This window comes from Notechis scutatus, chromosome 1, assembly GCF_049901735.1.
Source record: "Notechis scutatus isolate UNSWTSFEM ecotype Mainland chromosome 1, rNotScu1.2, whole genome shotgun sequence".
Classification (NCBI taxonomy): domain Eukaryota; kingdom Metazoa; phylum Chordata; class Lepidosauria; order Squamata; family Elapidae; genus Notechis; species Notechis scutatus.
In genome coordinates this window covers 19,969,094-19,990,114 of record NC_142009.1, presented here as the reverse complement: position 1 = coordinate 19,990,114, position 21,021 = coordinate 19,969,094, and the positions used below count along the sequence as shown (strand labels likewise).

At 41.6% G+C, this 21,021-nt stretch overlaps 1 protein-coding gene across 2 annotated transcripts in view; it reads left to right on the top strand.

The window, feature by feature from the left end:
• Nucleotides 1-21,021, top strand: part of CAMKK1 (calcium/calmodulin dependent protein kinase kinase 1) — a 141,777-nt gene that overhangs the window by 71,170 nt on the left and 49,586 nt on the right. For both annotated transcript variants that reach the window (XM_087957834.1, XM_026672430.2), the window contains exons 4-7: nucleotides 11,173-11,226; nucleotides 13,310-13,361; nucleotides 17,708-17,841; nucleotides 20,575-20,611. In XM_087957834.1, coding sequence (XP_087813960.1) covers nucleotides 11,173-11,226; nucleotides 13,310-13,361; nucleotides 17,708-17,841; nucleotides 20,575-20,611 — 277 coding nt within the window. The remainder of the gene's footprint in view (nucleotides 1-11,172; nucleotides 11,227-13,309; nucleotides 13,362-17,707; nucleotides 17,842-20,574; nucleotides 20,612-21,021) is intronic.

Here is a 21,021-nt window from a genome sequence, read left to right as displayed (position 1 = left end):
ACCCTGTCTACCAATCGCTGAGAACGAAAGAACTGCATCAATCACAATCCTGAAGGTAGCATTTAAAACAGGCACCCCACTATGCAGCCACAAAATTATAACCCATCGGCTCACAAGAAATCGGACTATGTCTCAAGAACAACTGGCCACTCAAACTATCAAGCAAGCTGAAAACAGACCAGACCATGACTCAGAAATATCCAAACAAACAATGTTCAGACTAGTTTGCATCTCATAAAAAGTATTTAAAGAGCTGTGTTCTGACAGACTAGCACAATTCAAAACGCACTGACGATGCCTCCTCGAATGGTGACGAAATGTTTGCAAGCAAATTGCCAAGCTTGGAATTCAAACCAATAATAGCCTAATTCAGAAGAATATTTTGGAGGAAAGATTATTCTTTAATTGAAGATTGGCTCGGTAGTATGCTAACTTCCCATTTTTAACATTGTTTTCAGTTAAAAGAATCTAACATAAAGCTTAGGTGTGATTGGAGCTTGCTAGATCTTTGTGGACTCATTGGCCCCACAGGCATTACACTTGAAAACCAGGGAAGAAGGACTAAGGGATGAGTGCAAGAATGAGCAAGCTTGTTCTAATACTGAACATATGTTCCTTGAATGAATTACAGGTTGTTCTTGACTTATAACCACAGTGAAGCCCAAAATTTCTGTTGTTAAATGAGACATTCCTTAAGAGAGTTTTGCCCCATTTTACGACTTCCTTGCCACGGTTGTTAAGGGAATCACTGTAGTTGATAAGTTAGTCACCCAGTTGTTAAGTGAATCTGGTTTCCCCATTGACTTTGCTTTGTCAGAAAGTCAGAAAAGGTGACCATATGACCAGGGCTGGGATTCTACCGGTTCTGTCCACTTCTGTAGAACCGGTTGCTCTGAAGAGCAGCAAACAGAGAGCATACAGAGAACCAGTTCTATGTTTGCTGCTGTTTTGGCCCACCCACCTGCCCAGGCTCTTACCTGACCTTTATTTCCTGCGTTTTGAACCGCAGCTGCTTTGCGCGGCACAGCTGCGGTTGAAAAAGCAGGAAAAAGGGGATTTTTCAACCGCTACGCACTTGCACACAGCGCTGCTCAGCTGTACGGGCAGCTCAGCAGGTCGTAAATTGCACTCGCGCGACTCACACGCAACGCAGAGTGACAGAACCAGTAGTTATACTGGTTGGATCCCATCCCTGCTTAGGACACAGCAACGGTCATAAGTATGAACCAGTTGCCAAGCATCTGAATTTTGATCACATGAGTATGGGGATGCTGCAAAAGTTGTAACTGTGAAAAATGGTCGCAAGTCACTTTTTTTAGTGCCGTTTTAACTTTGAACGGTCACTAAATGAGCTGTTGTAAATTGAGAAGTACCTTTATGTGCTCAGAAGCCAAACAGGCAATTTTTCTTCCCAAAATGGCTCAGTAAATATCTAATAAAAGATAAGGTAGAATAAAGTCATCTCTGCAAGTCATCTCTCTCCAGTTCTCCTTCTATCATCTGATGGAGTCTTTCCTTTCATAAGAGATCTGGCACTTTTAATATCTTGAGATTTCCAATTTTAACATGTATTCCTTTATCAGCCATAAAGTACTAGTCTTCCCCTGATGCAAAGTAGACTTTTTGCAAGTCCAGAGTTCTTTTCTCGTCATGAGAACCCTCCCAAATACACCTCACACAGCAAACTGTTATTTATAAACTGAAGAGCTCATTCAAAGGTGTAGGGGCTTCACAGTCTGTTTCTATTGCTCCCCTCTGGGAGGGGGTTTCAAAGTATTTCTAGCAGGACTACCAGATTCTATAACAGCTTTGTTCCCTATGCCATCCATCTGGTAAACTCGCAAGATTCATTTCTATCGCCATGTACATGTATACATCCGAACTAGACTGTGTTGTTTCTCTGTGTCATATAATATATGTGGTATATGCATAATTTTGTATTTATTTATTTATTTTGTCATGTTTATGCAGTGTATATTGGAGGTGGTGACTGTTGTATGCAATGAAATTTTGTTTTAATGTATGCCAATTAGTGTACATTCAAAGTGAGAATAAAGTTATTTTAAGTTATTCTAAAACTTTAATGATTTAGTTTCTAGTCTGGTTATGATTTATGTATTATATTTTTTAGATGTTTGTACCAATGCCCTCCAAGTACTTTATCATGTCCAATATTTTATCATTGTATTTTTCTAGATAGTGTTGATATTTAAAACAACGACCTTGACAGCTACTTATATTTTATTTGGTCTTTCACTGGTGTTCTGGCTATATTTTTATACTTGTATTGCTAAATGTCAGGCAGTGGCCAGATGCCAGACAATTGGTTCTTTGAGGATCCAGAGACCATGAACACGCTAGTAATTAAGAAGATTTTAAGCTTTAATATTAAGTTTAGCAGATGGATTTAATCAGAAACACAAAAGCATAACAAATGATGACAAATGTCCATTCACCTCTATCAGTGGACTTGTATAATTGTAGAGTCAAAAGTCAACATTGTTGATTATATTATTAATCAATTTTAGAACTATTTGTCTGCAACTTTAGGTTTGTATTATATAAAGTAAAGTTTCCAGGTTGACTTTGATTGTGTGTGTGTGTGTGTGTGTGTGTGAGAGAGAGAGAGAGAGAGAGAGAGAGAGAGAGTGTTGAGTATGGAGAATAATGGAGACCAGACATCTGACCAGTGACTTCAACTCTTTAATAACAATAAATAGAACAGAACAGAGCAAGGCTATGGGCAGCAGTAACCCTTTATAGGGTTAGCTGCTATCTTGTTAACCAATGAGATGAGCAACAAGTTCAAACTAATAACCAATAAGAATAGTCCAAATAGTGGCCAATCAGGGACTAGTTCTGGCCCAATCCAAGTTGTTGTATAAGGACCAATTAAGTGTGCAGGTTTTCAAACCCTGATTTGCATTTAAGTTATTAACTTTTATTGATTCACAACACCCCTCCCCTTGGGTTCCGTTTGAGGGGAGCTGTAATAAAATCCTCAAGATAGACAGGCCGTTTGGTCTGCCTGGATGATTTCGAGGCTCCACCGGTTTTGGTCTAAGGTCCGGTTCCGTGGAGCGTTTGGATGATCTTTATTAAATTCTGTTTCGCTGCACGGTGATTCCGTGCTGCTTTCACTCTGGTTGTCTCCGCTACTCCGTGTTTCTTCAGGGTTTTGCAGTTCGGTTTCCCCGTATTAAAGTTCCCTGAAAAAGTCAACTCCCTCCCGCTTCACGCCCGGTGTCTCGCTGGGCCGTAGGGTTTCCGTTGGCCTGCTATTTGTCATATCAAAGTCAATTCCTCGATATTTCCTCCCCTTGAGTTGGTGAACACGGGAGTCATGGGCGCTGGGTGGTAATCTCGATCGGAGTTGGTCTATGTGGCGTTCCACACCCTCCCATCGTCTGTTAGCAGGCGGTAAGATCTAGGCCCGGTGAGGTGGGTAACGGTTGCGGGTATCCACAACGGGTCGCCGGAAAAGATTTTGGCAAAGATTAAATCGCCTACCTTAAATTCCCGGCATTTGCTGCTGGAGCCGAAGGGCTTTTCTGGTGCGAATGCGGGGTGGAGCCGTCAAGGTGCGATCGTAGTTTCCGCCCCATAAGAAGTTCAGCGGGTGTTTTGTTGGTCACGCTGTGGGGCGTGATATGCTGTAACAAGAGAATTCGATTGATTTTCTCGTCGATGTTGCCGAATTCCATTTTGTGAAGGGTCTTTTTACAAATTGTACCATGCGTTCTGCACGTCCATTGGCCGCAGGGTGCGCGGGCAAGGTTAGCGCATGGCGGATGCCCCGATCAGCAAGATATTGTTCAAAGGGTAACGCAGTAAACTGTGGGCCGTTGTCCGAGACCAACACGTCTGGGAACCCATGTGTGGCAAATAGTCTGTTTAATTTATTGATAACTGAGTCCGTTGTAGTTGTGTTCATTCAATGGATCTCGAGCCAATTCGAATAGGCGCGACAGTAATAAGGAAAGTGTGTCCTTTGGTAGGCCCCGCAAAGTCAATATGAATACGGGACCATGGTCCCTCGGAGTTTCCCATTCGGTCGGGATTGCTTTAGGCGGAGCGCTTGCTGACGCCTTGGCAACGTTGACAAGTAGCGACCCAGGCCTCGATTCTTTTGTCAATTCCTGGCCACCAAGCGTAGCTGCGTGCAAGTGCTTTCATCCGCACGATACCCGGATGTCCTTCATGCAATACCGCCAAAACAGTTTGTTGCAATTTGCTAGGGATTACGACTCGATTGCCCCACAAGATACAGCCTTTCTGGGAAAACAGCTCGGTTTGGCGGCTTTTGAAAGGCGCCCATTCCGGTGCTATTTGGTCTGTCGGCCACCCCGTTCAACCCAGCGTAGGATGTGTTGCAGAACTGGGTCACGTTTTGTTTCAAAGGCAATGTCTCTAGCCGTCAATGGTGGCACATGTAGAGCTTCGATCTGTAGTGTTGAGATGGTGGGGCTGGATCTACAACAGAGTCTGGAAGCGGCGTTTGCTCAATGCATCAGCGTGGAGAATTGATTTCCCGGGCGATGTTGCAAGGTGTAGTTGTAGGCCGCCAAGAATTCAGACCAACAGGTCATTCTGGGGACAATATATACGGGGTTGGTTTATTACCCGCAATGATTCCCAGTAGCGGTTTATGATCAGTGATTATTGTAAACGCACGGCCATAAACATATTCATGAAATCTTTTAACTGCAGCCACAATAGCTAAAGCTTCTTTGTCCAGCTGACTATAATTTCGCTCAGCTTTAGCTAAGGTCCGCGAAAAAAAACACGATGGGGGCTTCCGCTCCATTTGGTAATACGTGGGCCAGAATTGCCCCAACCCCAAAAGGTGATGCATCACACGTGATAGTGAGCGGCAGAGTCTCGTTGTACTGCATAAGTACAGAATCAGAAGTTAGCAATTTCTTTACTTGTTGGAAAGCATGTTGTTCCCGTTGTCCCCACACCCACGTTGCTTTTTTGTCTAATAGTCTATGCAATGGTTCAGCTACCGTTGCTTTGTGGGGTAAAAAACATTATAGAAATTGATAAGTCCAAGGAACGCCTGTAGGTCTGCCTTGTTCCTTGGAGTGGGGGCCTTTTTAATGGCCCGTAATTTGTCTTCGGTGGGATGGATTCCTTGGCTGTCCAGGAGATATCCCAGAAATTCTACTTTTTCGGTACATAACTGGCATTTATCTTTTTTTACTCTGAGGCCTGCATTTTGGAATCTTCGTAAAACCTCTCTGAGTCGTTTTTCTAGAATGTCTTTGTTAGGTGCGGCGATGAGTACATCGTCGAAATATGGGACAATGCCTCTTATCCCTTGTAACAACCTTTCCATTAAACTCTGAAGATTCCAGGGGCGACGCTACCCAATTGGAGCCGGTTGCATTTAAATGCGCCCCTATGCGTTACGATCGCTTGCGCCTCGGCTGTGATTGGATCTACAGGCAATTGTTGATACGCCTGGGCTAGATCTAGTTTGGCGAAAACTTTCCCGCCACCCAGGGAATGGAGCAAGTGTTGCACTACCGGCACTGGATATGCACTTTGCTGCAATGCGTGGTTTAAGGTGGCCCGGTAGTCTCCGCAAATTCTTAGGGACCCATCAGGCTTGATAGGCGTCACTATCGGGTTTCCCAACGGGTGTGGTCGGTGGGTTCCAGTACGCCCGCGCTATTAGCTTATCGAGTTGTTCATCGATTTTAGGCTTCAAGGCGAACGGCACCCGACGCGGCTTAAGGCGGATGGGTGCTATCTCAGGGTTCAAGTTAAACGAGATCGGGGTCCCCTTGTACTTGCCTAGTCCATTCGCGAAACGCCTTGGAATTCTTGCACGAGTGCCTCCTCCCAATCGCTGCTCTCGGCCCGGTGGACTCCGCCACAGTGATTCCGAGCGGTCTGAACCATTGAAGGCCTAAAGACTAGGCCTGTCGCGGTCCACGACAGTCAGTGGTAGTGCGACGGTGCGGTCTTTGAAAGAAACCTGGAACCTGCGGGACCCGGCGACGGGAATTCGGTTACCCTGATAGTCTTTGAGTATAACCCTTTGAGGGTTAAGGTCTTGGCGGCGAATCATTGGAATGAGCTGTTGGAGCGTTCCCATCGAGAGGGAAGATCCCGAGTCCACCTCCATCACACAAGGTTTGTTTTCGATGGCAACCTTTACTCGGATTTTCCCGGCATCAAGGGATGTAGCGTGGCCTATGGTGATTGTTTGGTGGGTCTCTTCCGCCCGGGTTTCTTTGCGCCTGGTGGAAGTGGTGGACGGTTTGTTTCTGTAGGAGTGGTTTCCCCATTGGTGGTTCAATTTTTCTCGGTGTGTGCCGAAGAATCCTGAAGATTGGCATTCGGCCTGTCGGGGTTTGGAGTTCTGTTTGCTTCTGCAAACCTTTGTGATGTGACCTCGTCTCCCGCAATGCGGCAGAGTGCATCGAGGAATTTGCAGCCGGATCGTGGGTGATTGGCTCCACAGCCGGCACACGGTCGAAAGGAGTGTTGTGTGGACTGGTCTCGCTCCGTTCGAAGTCGGTTGACCTCTTCCTCATCGCTGTCGGACGGGGACTCTAGGTCTTCGTGGTGAGTTGATACCGGGTGTCTCTCTGAGCGAGGTGAGGTATCAGTGGCGAGTTTACGTAGCGGTGCGTTGGTGCGGCGCATTCGGCTGCCAACTTCTTGGTCGCCTCCGCTGCAGAGGCTTCTTTAAGGGCATCGGTGAGGCTGATGTCCTCCTTAGCCATGATTTTGCTCTGGATCGTGCCATCTTCTAGGCCCAGAACCAGGCGGTCCCGGAGGGCTTCTTCTAAGTCTGCGAATCCGCAGAGGCCTCCAAGGTTGCGGAGGTCCGCGATGTAATCGGCAAGGCTTTCGCCTTTCTGTTGGTCCCTCCGGTAATATTCGTGTCTTCTGACTAGGGTTGGCACGGTGGGCGCGTAGTGAGCCCGTAGTAAAGGCTCGAGGACGTCCCAGTCCATCTCTTTTACCTCTGCTGGCTTGGCAAGTGACTTTGCCATTTTTAACACGGTAGGCCCGCAGTGGGTTAGAAATATAGCTCTTTTTTTTCCGGCTGTTGCATTTTTCAAATTGTTGGTCTCCAGAAACATCTGGAACCTATCCATGTACGACTCCCAGTCTTCGGTTTCTGGGTCGAATGGAGCGGGTGGTACGGCACCGCTGGTCATGTTGCCGTTGATGGTGCGTGTTCAACCACGTGCTCTGTTGGTTGCTCTGTAGGTTAGTCAGCTCTTTGATTTCCGTATCCCACCTTCGTCGCCAGTGTTAAGTATGGAGAATAATGGAGACCAGACATCTGACCAGTGACTTCAACTCTTTAATAACAATAAATAGAACAGAACAGAGCAAGGCTATGGGCAGCAGTAACCCTTTTATAGGGTTAGCTGCTACCTTGTTAACCAATGAGATGAGCAACAAGTTCAAACTAATAACCAATAAGAATAGTCCAAATAGTGGCCAATCAGGGACTAGTTCTGGCCCAATCCAAGTTGTTGTATAAGGACCAATCAAGTGTGCAGGTTTTCAAACCCTGATTTGCATTTAAGTTATTAACTTTTATTGATTCACAACAGAGAGAGAGAGAGAGAGAGAGAGAGAGAGAGAGAGAGAATATTTACAGACACATCCAAATAGCTTAGCTGCAAAATATCACTAATTTGCCATTGCCTTTTCAATTTTTTAAAAATAGTTTTTAGGTTATAGCCCTGGTAATCCCTGGAAATCTTCCATTCAAGGCCAGGGAACCTTGCTTAGTTTCAGAGCTAATTCTCCATCAGGGGACAAGCATTTTTGTAAACACTTCCATCCTCAAAAATGCAAATAATAATTTTGGAAATAAAATTGTAGTATTAAACACCCCCATATTTCATGAGGAAAGCGTTCAGGTAAGCAAATGATAATTATTAGTTGGCATTATAATTATACCTGGGAATTGTAATTGTTACTGTTCCACTTTCCTTTTCATCTAGGAGGATTTTCTCTGGCTGTCTGCCTGGAGTGTTGAAACATGATATAAAGACTTTTAATCACCTTTAATGCAGCCACTTGTTGGAACTTCAAAAGGCCAATATGCCAATGGGCCTGGTTACTTCCATTCAGATGCAGTGTAGTTTAACTGTGTAGTGTCCTATCAAATTCTGTACTTGTTAATAGTGGTGTCCCCCAAGGCAGTGTTTCAGGACCAACTCTCTTCATACTCTACATAAATGACCTCTGTGATCACATTAAGAGCAATTGCGTCCTCTTCACTGATGATGTAAAGCTGTTCAATACCACAGACAACACTGCTACCCTTCAAAAAGATCTTGACTATGTATCAGAATGGTCAAACAAATGGCAACTTCAAATCTCAACAAATAAATGCTCTGTCTTACATATTGGCAAAAAAAATCAGAAAATAAAATACAGGCTGAATAGTCAAGACCTTGTTGATGATCCAAACTCTGTAAAGGACCTTGGAATACTCATCTCTAATGATCTAAGTGCTAGAGCCCACTGTAACTACATAGCCAAAAAGGCGTTAAGAGTTGTTAACCTAATCCTACGTAGTTTTTTCTCTGGTAATATCACACTACTAACTAGAGCATACAAAACATTTGCTCGACCAATACTCGAATACAGCTCATCAGTCTGGAACCCACATTACGTATCTGATATTAGCACAGTTGAGAAAGTCCAGAAATATTTCACAAGAAGAGTTCTCCACTCCTCTACTCGTTGTAGAATACCTTATGCCACCAGACTTGAAATTCTAGACCTAGAAAACCTTGAATTACGCCACCTTCGGGTCTGATCTAAGTATGGTATATAAAATCATACATTGCAATGACTTAACTGTCAATGAATACTTCAGCTTCAACCATAACAACACAAGAGCACACAATAGATACAAACTCAAGGTTAACCGCACCAGACTTGATTGCAGGAAATATGACTTCAGCAACAGAGTGGTCAATGTCTGGAATACTCTACCTGACTCTGTGGTTTCTTCCCCAAACTCCAAAAACTTTAACCTTAGACTGTCTACTATTGACCTCACCCCTTTCCTAAGAGGTCTGTAGGGCGTGTGCATAAGCGCACCAACGTGTCTACCATCCCTGTCCTATTATTTCTTTTATTTTTCTTATATGTACCCATTTCATGTATTCATAACTATGTGTATACTTATACCTATTATCTTGTAAGCGACTGACAAATAAAAATAAATAAATAAATAAAAATAACTGTTTTCTCGGTTCAGAAGTGTCCCAGAACTAGAAGGCTTTTTAGAGTGAATAGTTTCCCTTCCTGGCGGTTGATCATAAAAGCAGAGTTACCTAAATGAAGACATTTTCTTGGGGGTTGGTGTGTGTGATACATCTCTTTTACCAGAGGAGAATGCTCAATGAGACACACTTATCTTTTTGTAGGCTATAAGAGCTGCACCCCAAAGGTGGAATAATCAGAATCTAGAATAGACTTCACTGAGGGAGGGGGGAGTTTTTGAAGAGGTAGAAAAGGTGCCTTAAGCCTTTAAGCCCCCCCCCCCGCCCCGCCCCCAGTCCCAAACTCTGTACCTAAATGCCCCAGTGCACTGTGGAAATTCACAGAGGCACCACAGGATATTTAATATAACTTAGTAGTGCCCTTGCATGAAGTATTCAGAAAAATCAACACTGCTTGTTTTTCATGTTGTTCTAAGTACAATAGTCCAAAATGTCTAATACATGTTTAATATTGACCCTCGACTGTCTGGAGAACATACTTTTCTTGTGTAAAGACACCATGTCAATGTTCAGAAGGTGTAGAAAAAGTTTCTTGTGTAAAGCCCCCATGTCAACTGTTCAATATGGGTGGAATTGGGTTGCTGCAAAAATGTAAAATGCTGGACCGGTTTAGGATAATTTGTAATCTAGCGTTGATTGGGCTGCTCAATCCCTTTTTATGGCCTGCATTTTTACTTTTTTTCTTCCTGATACCAAATACATAGGTAACACATAGGTTTTAAAAAGTGGAGAAAAGAAAAATACAAGTCTCTCCCTGACTGGAGAAGAATAATAGGTCTGTCATTTTACCATTCCATGCAATGAGAATAATAAAACCACAGGCATTGGGACTGGAAGGGTACAACCATCAGAGAGAGAAATTATCTTCTTTAATAGCACTACATTTTAGAGCAAAGCTGCCAACAACATCTAAGCACTAAGCAGTTTTTGGCAGCCTGAAAAGTTGGCAGAGATCAAAAACAGATCCCCAGCCTTGTTCTGCTGGATGACAGCATCCAAACACAGCACTTTATTTCAGTTCAGTTCCTTAGCCAAGCAGAAAGCAAAGGCCATCTGAGGTGGACCAGTGGATGGACCAGATTATTTTTACAGGGATTAGAAAATGCAGCAAATTTGTGGAGAGGAGTGGGGGAAGTTCAAGGGATGATTGGGGGTGCATAGATGCAAAATGCCTTGCAGGAAAATGACTTTTTGATTTTGGGTTTTATGGATTAGATAGATTTGTTGTTAGAGAAATGGCTAGTTTATATTATCAAGAAAAAGTAAACAGTTGAGGGTAGATGTTAATGCCTTATTTTACTGCACCAAAGGAGTCTGAAGCTAATACCTTTCCCCCCTTTTCCCTTGCTTTCCCCCACTATCCACTTCCCTTTTCCCTCATATTTACTTTTGTATTCTCTTTGTATGTCATATTATAAATTAATTTTAAAAACTATATAACTAGGAAGCTGCAGGAAATTTAGTGGGAGGGGGAAGTTCAAGGGATGATCGGGGGTACATAGATGCAAAATGCATTGCAGGAAAATGACTTTTCTGAGTTTTGAATGAGAAATGATCGTGGTTTTTCTTTTCTTTCGTTCTTTTTTCTTTTTTAAACAATGCATAAAGTCTAATTTTGGAAGTAGGAAAAAATGTTATCCCCATATTTCAGATCACCACCAGAGAAGGCTGCGGGGGAGGCTACAAAAAATTCAAAACCTGCTTCCATAATCTATCCACAAAGCAAGGAATTGGGGAATGAAAAAAATGCCAGATGGAAGGGAGAAACAGTGGGGAGTGGGTTTTACAGGACAATCTCTGAAACAGAGTTTTAGACTGAACCTTTCCCTGGAGCAATTCAGTGAAACGAGGCCTAAACAACCCATGTTGATTTTGATTGTGTGTTTATTTCTAGGGTTCTTACGGAGTTGTGAAGCTGGCCTACAATGAAAATGATGATCAATATTATGTAAGTTTCAAAGGCCTCTGCTGATCCACTGCTGCATGCATGAGACTGAGATGGGGCAATAATGGGACATTTTATTCGATACCTTTGAATTCCTACACAGTTAGAGGTAACAGCTTGGGAAAGTTGCCTATGTTATAGTTTTAATTGCTTAAAATGTTCCCCATTTCCATTTTGAGCTGGAATAACAATAATAATCTCCCACCCAAAATGGCTTTCCAGATTTGTTGAGTCATTGAACAATATTTGAAAAGTAAAAGAATAGAAATAGAAAGAATGACAAAATTATGTTCTTATTTTTCTTTCTTACTTGTTTTCCAACTTTGTTTTGGTTGGTTTATTTGTGCCTTAGAATCACGAGTTTTTCCTCCCCCATTCCTGAAGACTGTCTGAAAAAGTTCCTTCTTGGCAAGTGGTTTGCCATTGCTCTTTCCAAGGACTCAGAGAGAGTGGCTGGCTCAAGGTTACCTAGTTCGCTTTCTGTCAAAGATGGGACCAGATCCCAGTTTCCTGGTTTCTAACCTGATATCTTAACCACCAGACAATGCACCAAACTGGCTCTCCTTTGGTATATTTTTATATTGAATAGACACACATGCATACACATTTGCATATATATACTGTAGGAAAGGAAAGGAAAGGAAAGGAAAGGAAAGGAAAGGAAAGGAAAGGAAAGAAGGAAAGGAAAGGAAATACAATTGAATTTTATTGCTGCATACAGTATTACATAATTAGTTAATGGCTGGTGAATTCTTCCAAGCTTTTCCAATTGTCAAGGTACTTTTCAAATTGACACAAATTCCATGTTCTCTTTATTGCCACTTTGCAGTAATCCTATAATTATCACATACATATTATTTGCAAGAGCTTCTCACCCCTTCTGGAACCATTGTGATTTTGACAACTAGGAATAGTTAGATTTCTTGTCTCCCCCTGGTTTTTCTACACCCCTTTTTGCACACTTTCGCAATTAGTGATATACAAGCAAAATCTGTTTGGACTTGTACCAAGAAGCCAAGAAGTAGTTACATTCTTCTAAAATATTGTTTCTCAACTATGGCAACTTTAGGCTGTATAGATTTCAAATCCCAGAACTGTGGGAAATTCCCACGTATTATGTATGCCAAGGTTGAAGAACGCTATTCTGAAATATCATTAGTGTAAAAGCTTACGAGTAGGGGATGAAGATGGAGTAATCTTTCTTCTATGCATGATAGTGATTCTTGATAGGGGGGCATATGACCATTTTTTTCTTGCTTGAAAAAGAAAAGTCCTGGGCAGGGACTTTCAGGCCAGGATACAAATATCAAAGGCTTCTTGCTAGCTGCTTCCTTAAGCACCTCAGTTCTGATTATTTAAAAAAATTGACTCCCAACTGAAATGACAGTATGCCTTTATTTTAGACTAGCTCTATACCCGTGCTTTGCTATGGGAACTATGTCATTGGGCTTAGTTTTTGGGGAGGAAAATAAGGTGGGGGGGAATTGTGCCTCTGCCTATCAGCATCCATTGGTATTCATCTGGCTGGCGTCCTGTCAGTGTGTGACAGTGTTGAGGGCTGTTTGGAAACTGAAACAATATTTGCTGTGTGAGCAAGAAGGAGACAGCAAGGAGCCTGGGCGTGGCTTAGCTTAACTGTTCTGTACTAAAGCTGCTTGGTGCTCTGAAACTGAAACTCCTCTCCTCTGCTTGTGTTTTGCATTTGGAACAGATTTTTTTCAGGTGGGGAGGGAGAGTAGAACTCCTTAGCATCAGAGCGTGTTAATAATAGTATATATGAAACACTAATGCTCTGGTGGTTATTTTGAAAAATCCTTTCTTACTGAATACCTAGAAACCAAGAGGAACCTATGTGCCAAAATTCAAGTTTGTAGGCTTTACGGTTCTGGAGATTTTGTGATGATGTGTGAGTGGTATTTTGCTTTTATATATATAGATGTCCTGGCAGGGAGCAGAGACTCCTCCTAGATGACCAACTTCTACCACCAACATTTGGTGTTCTTGTCAGAAGCATCAAACAAATTTCTCCTCTTATAGGAACTCCTATAGCTTTTCTCATGTTATTATCTTTCTCTTTTGCCTGCAGGCCATGAAGGTCCTCTCAAAGAAGAAGTTGTTAAAACAATATGGATTTCCACGTAGGTATCTGTGCCTTGTTTATGTATAAAGACACAGCAAACTCTTCCATTTAAATTAGATTTTAATTTTTTTTAAATCTCAATGTTGTACATTCTGCGTCGCAATGGTTCACTAAATTTGTTGTGTACATGGATATACAGTATTTATGTATATTCCTCTGAGTTAGTACAATCCTTGGAAACTGGCTAGACTGAAAATTTTGGAAGTGGTTTTTACCCTTGCTTTTTTCCTAGGGCTGAGAGAGGTTGGCTGGCTCAAAGACACCCAATTGGCTTTGTGGCTAAGACAGGGATGGAACTGACAGTCTCCTGGTTTGTAGCCTGGTGTCTCAACCATTGTACCAAGCTATCTCCCAATAAGGAAATAAAATGGATGGATGGATGGATGGATGGATGGATGGATGGATGGATGGATGGATGGATGGATGGATATCCACCCAATAAGACCATACCTCATAAATTCTTTGCATTCATTTCTTCTTGAAATGAAACTTTGTCCTGCTACATGCCAAGAATTTATGAGGTGTACATTTTTCAGGTGATTTGCTTTTATTCAACCTACACTTAGTAAATGAGAGTGCTGTGTGAGAGTGAATGAGAGAAACAAAGGGAACTACAGCATTATATCCATGTGCTCATGTGTAAAAAATGAAAAATTGCACAGCCTCATCTGCATTCATTATGTCAGGTTTGTAAATCTGCGTCCTCAGAGGTGAGTATGTCCCCCAAATCTTTGGGTCTGCCCCACTTCTCCAAAAGCTGCTACCAAACTGTTCTTTGGGGGACAAAAGAGAATCCTAACTCATTCACTATATGACTGAATGATATCACCTTCATTTCTTTGGAAACATACTAATTATTTCTTTTTCCCTTTTCTGGCATGCAACCACCACGTACCACTCATTAAATGTTATGCACTCCTGATATTTTTCCAGCTTAACCTGGCAAGCTATATGGCACTTAAGGCTGAAAAAAATTGCCTGCCTCGGCAATGTGGAATTGGATTAATTAAGTTTAATTTTAAGGCACAACTCAGTAGTTAATAGGCACTGCAGTTTTCCATTTCACATTTACTTGTTAAATTCATACCCTGTGCTTTCACTGAAAAGCGGAACTCCAGCTAGATGATATGCAAAAATGAATAGAAGAGAAACAAAAACAATAAAAATGTATTACAAAAAATAGACTTCTTAAAAAGCACATTGGTAAAACAGATCACATCCAATACAAATGTATTATAGTAAGCTTCAAGCTCATATTTCCATTCTTCTTTTGTATTCCATAAAAAATGACATCTGCTTTTAAATTAACCAAAGCTCACTTGGTATCTAAATTGTTAGGTTAGTTTGAAAGGATGGTCTGATAATATTGAATCACTTTGTACCGTGTTTCTCATATAATAAGGCTGGGTCTTATTTTTTTTTGAGCCCCAAAAATGGCTAGGCCATTTTTTCAGGGGTGACTTAATTCCCCCTTTGCATCTTTGGGCGGGCAGCGACGGCTTGGATGTTGACCTCGGCGTTGGTGGGGCACTTCCATTGGGGTCAACGCAGGCAGCACCATATCCGGGTGTGCAACAAAAGTACTTACTAATGGCAAAGCATTCCCCCATTTCGCATGTTTTAATATAGGCCTTAATTTGGGGGAGGGGCTTAATTTCATTTCATGCCTATAAAACATGCTAGGACTTCCTATTGGGGGAGGCCGTATTGTTGGAGAAACAGGGTACTTTCTTCCTGGAAATGTAATTTATTGAAATGCTGAGGAAAGATTGCTCTTTTCTAGTGGACTATAAAAGCATCACTGTAAGTGCATCTTTTTTCCATGACTACAATGGGTCACATGGTCAGAGTTGATTTGCATGGTTATCTACTATCCAGCGTTTTGTTTTTTACAAGCCAGGAAGCTTTAGCTCATCCAGCTGTCTGACAGTGGCATTGTGTGTTACTTTTTTTTTAATGTGCTGTAGGTTAGTTGTCACTGAAAATGCCAAAGAAACTTGACAATGCACAATACCTGACAGTATGTGGAGATGTTTGTGTAGAAGGTTGTGTTTTCAGAAGTACACTTAAAATAGGAATGGATAATATATGACCCCCCAAAAAATTGTTGGCTACAAGGTCCCAATGGTTTTCATAGAGCAAGCAATCTATCAGAATATAGCTGGAAGGGACCTTGGAGGTCTTCTAGTCTAACACCCTGCTCAAGCAGAAGACCCTATACCATTTCTGTGTCAATCTTTCTTAAAAACCTCCAACTTCTGAAGGCAAGTTGTTCCACTGGTTAATTGTCCTCACTGTGAGGAAGTTTTTCCTTAATTACAGGTTGTTTCTCTCCTTGGTTAGTTTCCATCCATTGTTTCTTGTACTGCACTCTGGTGCTTTGGAAAATAAGTTCTTTAGCAGCCCCTGAAATACTGGAATACTGCTATCATGTCACCCCTAGTCCTTCTTTTCTCTAGACCAAGGTGTCAAACTCGTGTCATCACGGTGGTGTCACATGACATATTGGGACTTTTTCCCCTTCGCTACACTGGGCATGGGTGTGGCCAGTGTGTGACACATCCGACCTGTGGGCTGGGAGTTTGACAGCTCTGCTCTAGACTGACCATACCCAATTCCTGTAACTATTCTTCACATGTTTTTGTCTCCAAGCCTTTAATCATCTTAGTTGCTCTTCTTTGCACTTTTTCCAAAGTCTCAACATCTTTTTTGTAATCTGGTGACCAAAACTGAATGCAGCATTCCAGGTGTGGCCTTACTAAGGCTTTATAAAATGGTACTAGTACTTCATATGATTTTGATTCTATGCCTCTGTTTATACAAGCAAGTATTAGCATACAATATTAGCTTTTTTGGCTGCTGCCACACATTTCTGGCTCATGTTTAAGTGATCGTCCACTAGGACTCCAAGATCCCTCTCACAGTTACTATTTTTGAGGCAGGTTTCCATGTTGATATAAATTGGGAATTCAACAGTATTTGGAAAGTCACAATATCACTTATATTCTTTATTTCACATCACATTTGTAACCTCATATATCATAATATATGTGGGTATATCCAGGAAGCCCTCTCTGGCACTCTCTCAACAGCTTTCTAACAACTTTGACATCAACACACAGTGGAAAGCCAACTGGGCTGTTGAACGCCCAGATACAAGCAGTTATGCAGATGAGCCTACACAAAAGGTGCCAGGTTTTGATCTTCTTCACCAGCATTGGTCAACTCTGAATAGGATCTGTACCCAACAAGGTGTCTACCAAGACTCATTGTTTAAATGGGGTCTTGTCTCTATCCCTCAGTGGGACTGTGGTGCTCCTCGACAAAATATCCATCACATTGTGTCCGAATGTCCATCAAGAGCTTACATCGGTCCAATGTCTGTTTTTTTTTAACATAGACCACCCTGCCCTTGAATGGTTGGGTGGACTGGACATTAACATTCGAACCACTATAAGTCCATGTATTTACCATGCGCTAAATAAATAAATATGTGGGCATGTGGGTATATGCATAATTTTATATTTATTTATTTGTTTGTTTATTTTATCATGTTCATGTAGTGTATTTTGGAGGTGGTGACACTTTGAGAGCATTCATTATAAATTTCATTTAATGTATGCCGATTAGTGTACATTCAAAGTGACAAAGTTATTCCAAGTCTGAAGTTATTCTAGGTCTGGTTTTGCATTAACTTGCTTTTGGGGTATGCACAATTATTGGAATCATAAATTCTACAAAATTAGTTGGACTTGCACAACATGCTAAAGAAATAAAATTAATGAAAATTAAGAGTAACCAGGCGTAGTATCTTGTAGTATGTCTTAAGTGTGTTACACAAACATAGCCAGTGTGTTCATAATTAAATTGTACTTGGTGTAGTTCTGTTGAAATTAAAAGGGTTTCAGCAACTCTTGTCTGTTGTTTCTTGATTTCAGGGGGATTACTCAAAGAGTGATTAAACCAGAAACCAGTCCACTGGATTTACTGGTTGTTTTTTTTAAGTAGAAAGGGTTGAATGAAGTGCAATTGCTATTTTTGGCTTTGCTTCCTGGATTTATTGGTCTCAGAGTGATGTGAACAGACTTGGCTTCTTTTCTCAGAGAAAGAACATGTGTATGAATGATTAAGTAGCTCTGCACTGTATCTTAGTTTGTTGTCGCAAGTTCTGTAATCTCTGATGCAAAATTCTAGATCATCAGAGAAGTAAACTGTATCTGAATTTAGTTGGATATATTTCTTGGTTCTCATAGATATCCCTGAAAGCTAGGGGAAAAAATCAATATCAAAGCAACATGAAAACTAGTTCTCAGCACATGATGTCTTTTAATTTCATTACCAAAGGCCGGCCTCCACCTCGGGGATCGAAAACCACTGCAAGTGGACAGATGAAGCCAATGGCCCCTCTAGATCGGATATATCAAGAAATAGCAATTTTGAAGAAGTTGGACCATATCAACATTGTCAAGCTGATTGAGGTTTGTTTGCTTGTGTTCTGTGCATGAGGTAGGTTGGGATTTTCCAAAACTCCCTTTAATTGAATTTCTTCCTGGATTTTAAAATTCTGGATTTTTTTAGCTTTGATTTCAAAGTGAGCATGACAGATCAAGATTTCTTCATATATATTTTTTGCTGTTGGTTTTTCTTCTGATTTTTATATGAACAGAGTAAACACTTTGCCCATATTTCAGCATCTTGTGACCTCCTCGTAGATCCTGTTTAATCATAACAAAACTTGAGTAAAGTCTGGGAAAATAAACAAGAATCTTGAACAAAGTTGAATGCTGCTTGCTAGCAGTGGTTGTTTGAAAAAGCAACCTTTTAAAGGAGTTTTTTTCTTTTCACTTTTTTAAATAGTCACCACTTACAAATGTCTGGCTTGTGTTCTAAAGGCAAAAGTGCAGAAGGTTGTTCCTGGGATTTCAGGGTTATACTTTTTCTGGCTATTATACTATTTCAGGCCCTTTTATAAATAGTCCTTGCTTACCAACTGTTTCATTCAGAAAACGTTCAAAGTTACAATGGTGCTGAATAAATAATTTTGCAATGAATGCCTGCATTTACAACCTTTGCAACATCAGTCAAATGATCACTATTATAGTCAGTACATGCTGTTCTGGCCTGTTGCTTTTCTTTGTATCCCTGCACCTCACCCCCACCGGAGTGGAGAGATCGGAGAAAAAGAGATTTAAACAGAGTAAGCAGGCTCACGATGAGGAATACACATTGGAAGAAATCGAGTAGTTCCCACAGCTCTGAGCATGCAATTGCTATATATCTCCCCTTGTGTGCCTGCTTACTCTCTTGTAATCCCTCTCTTGCTTTATGTAGGGGGAGGCAGAAAAAAAATTATAGGCAAGGTCTCCTGGGTCAGACCTGTTTCTTTTCTTCCTCCACAGATCACAGAGATCGGAGAGGAAGGCATTATAAGAGAGTAAGCAGGCACACAGTGTGGAATACACTCTGTTGTTTGTATAGTATGCTTACAGCTGCCAGCCCTGATTGGACTTGGGGCCACCTACACTACTATATCATTTTTTTATGTGCGTTCCCCATTATGTATTTGCTCACTCTCTTGAAATCCCTTACTTTGCAATGAATGTAAATGCAAATATGATTTCCCTTCTTACTAATTATCCAGTACTGGAGTGAACATTCAAAAGGGCAGAGAAATGAGGCGTACGAGCCGTATGATTTCCAACCTGGTGACCCCTTTGCTTAATGACAGAGTTACTGGTCCCAACTGTCATTGCCAAACAAGGACTATCTGTTTGCAAAGTAGTTTTTAAAAAGCTTTGGATGCCACTGCATTCACATCTTTAGGAAGGAAGGAAGGAAGGAAGGAAGGAAGGAAGGAAGGAAGGAAGGAAGGAAGGAAGGAAGGAAGGAAGGAAGGAAGGAAGGAAATAAATAATAAAGGCAGCAGGAGAGGTTAATCAGAGACTAGAGCGGGGGCATCTGCCCACATTAAGCAAAAACACCCAATAAGTGCCTCCCTCAGTACTCTCACTACTGGTCACCTGACTTTGTTTCCAAAATAATGGATAGTAAAATATAGTGGATTTTATGCATTTTGAGGCTGCTGCTGGATGGTTTCAGAATAAGGAGGAAAACACAACAGCATGTGTACAGTTAGTGGTGATTTATTCATAATTCATAAAGGACTTATTCCCATTCATAAGCTTAGAACAAGATGAAGTATCATGAGGACAAGGAGGAAATTGTTGGTATCAAGAAATGTTTTTATCATAGTTAAGTGTCTCTATTGTTTATCCTGTTGCTTCTTTGACAATGTTCAACGGGACATGGAGAACTCTCCCCTGAAAGAAGAAAGGAAATATAAAACAAATCAGGAATTGCAATACAAACAGTCACTTTTTTAAGGTGTCATCCATGCATACATGTGTATTAGCAATAAAGAATTGGCAAGAGCAAGTTTGCAGAAGTGCTGAGGGAGTTCAAAGCATTTTGTAACTGCATGTATTTAAGTCCCAGTTCTTCTTGTCTTCTGTTCAGTCCTGTCTGATTCTTGGAAATTGTCTAGACATGCCCCTAAATTTTCTCGGAAAGGTTTTTCAAAAATGGTGTGTCATTGACTCCTTTCTAGAGCTAAGAGAAAATGGCTGGCTCAAGGACACAGTCCGGCTACTGTCTTTCAAAGCAGTTGCTTCTAAGAAAACAGCTGTAATCATTGGGCTGATTTCCCTAAATTTTGATGAAATTAGTTTGCCTTGTAATTCCCACAAATTTATTTTAATTTTTCCCTCTGGAGCAAAAGGGAAAACATCAGATCCATTATCTGCATAATGGGATCTGTTCATTTCTAGATTCCCCCAAATTAGCATGTTTTCATGTACCCTTTGATAACAGATTGAATCTTTTTCCCAAGCTGTATCCATGGAATTTATGGAATTGTACTTTGAGTTGGTATAAAAATAAAAAGTTTATAGCTTACCTGATTCCTTCCAAATCTGTTGGACTACAGTTCTCTTGTCCCAGTCAGGGTAGTTAAATCACTCTTTCCCTATCTAGTACAACCTAAGTGTGCAGGGATGATAATTTCTAGAATTCCTAGCCAACATAGCTAATTCTGAGAGTAGCGGTGTCAAAACAGTTTGAGGATGGGGAGAATTAGGTTCATAACTGCCTGTACTATGAGATAAAAGTGAATGATGGTTGAGAAGTTGAAGTAGATATATTCTTCTTTTCAGGTATTGGATGATCCTGCAGAGGACAATCTATACATGGGTGAGTAATGTAGAAGAATATAAGAAATGGCTATCCTGGAGCAGACTGACACTATCTGGTTCATACAGCACCCAATCTGTTTAGGGCAGGGGTGTCAAACTCAAGGCCCGGGGGCCAGATCCGGCCCGCGGGGTGATTAGATCTAGCCCGCAGGGCCACCCTGGAAACAGTGAAAGACTGGCCTGCGGTGCCTCTGCCAGCAAAAACAGAACTCGGGTGGGCTGCACACAGCCCTCTTGAGCTCTGTTTTCATTGGCAGAGGGTTACTTACAGGAGGCCGTTGCAGCCGAAAACAGAGCTCAGGAGCCTGTTTTCTCTGGCAGAGGGCTCGGGCCACCACAGGCACCCCTGACACGAGTGGTGTCAAGCTGACCACACCCACTCTGGCCACGCCCACTCTGGCCCTCCGA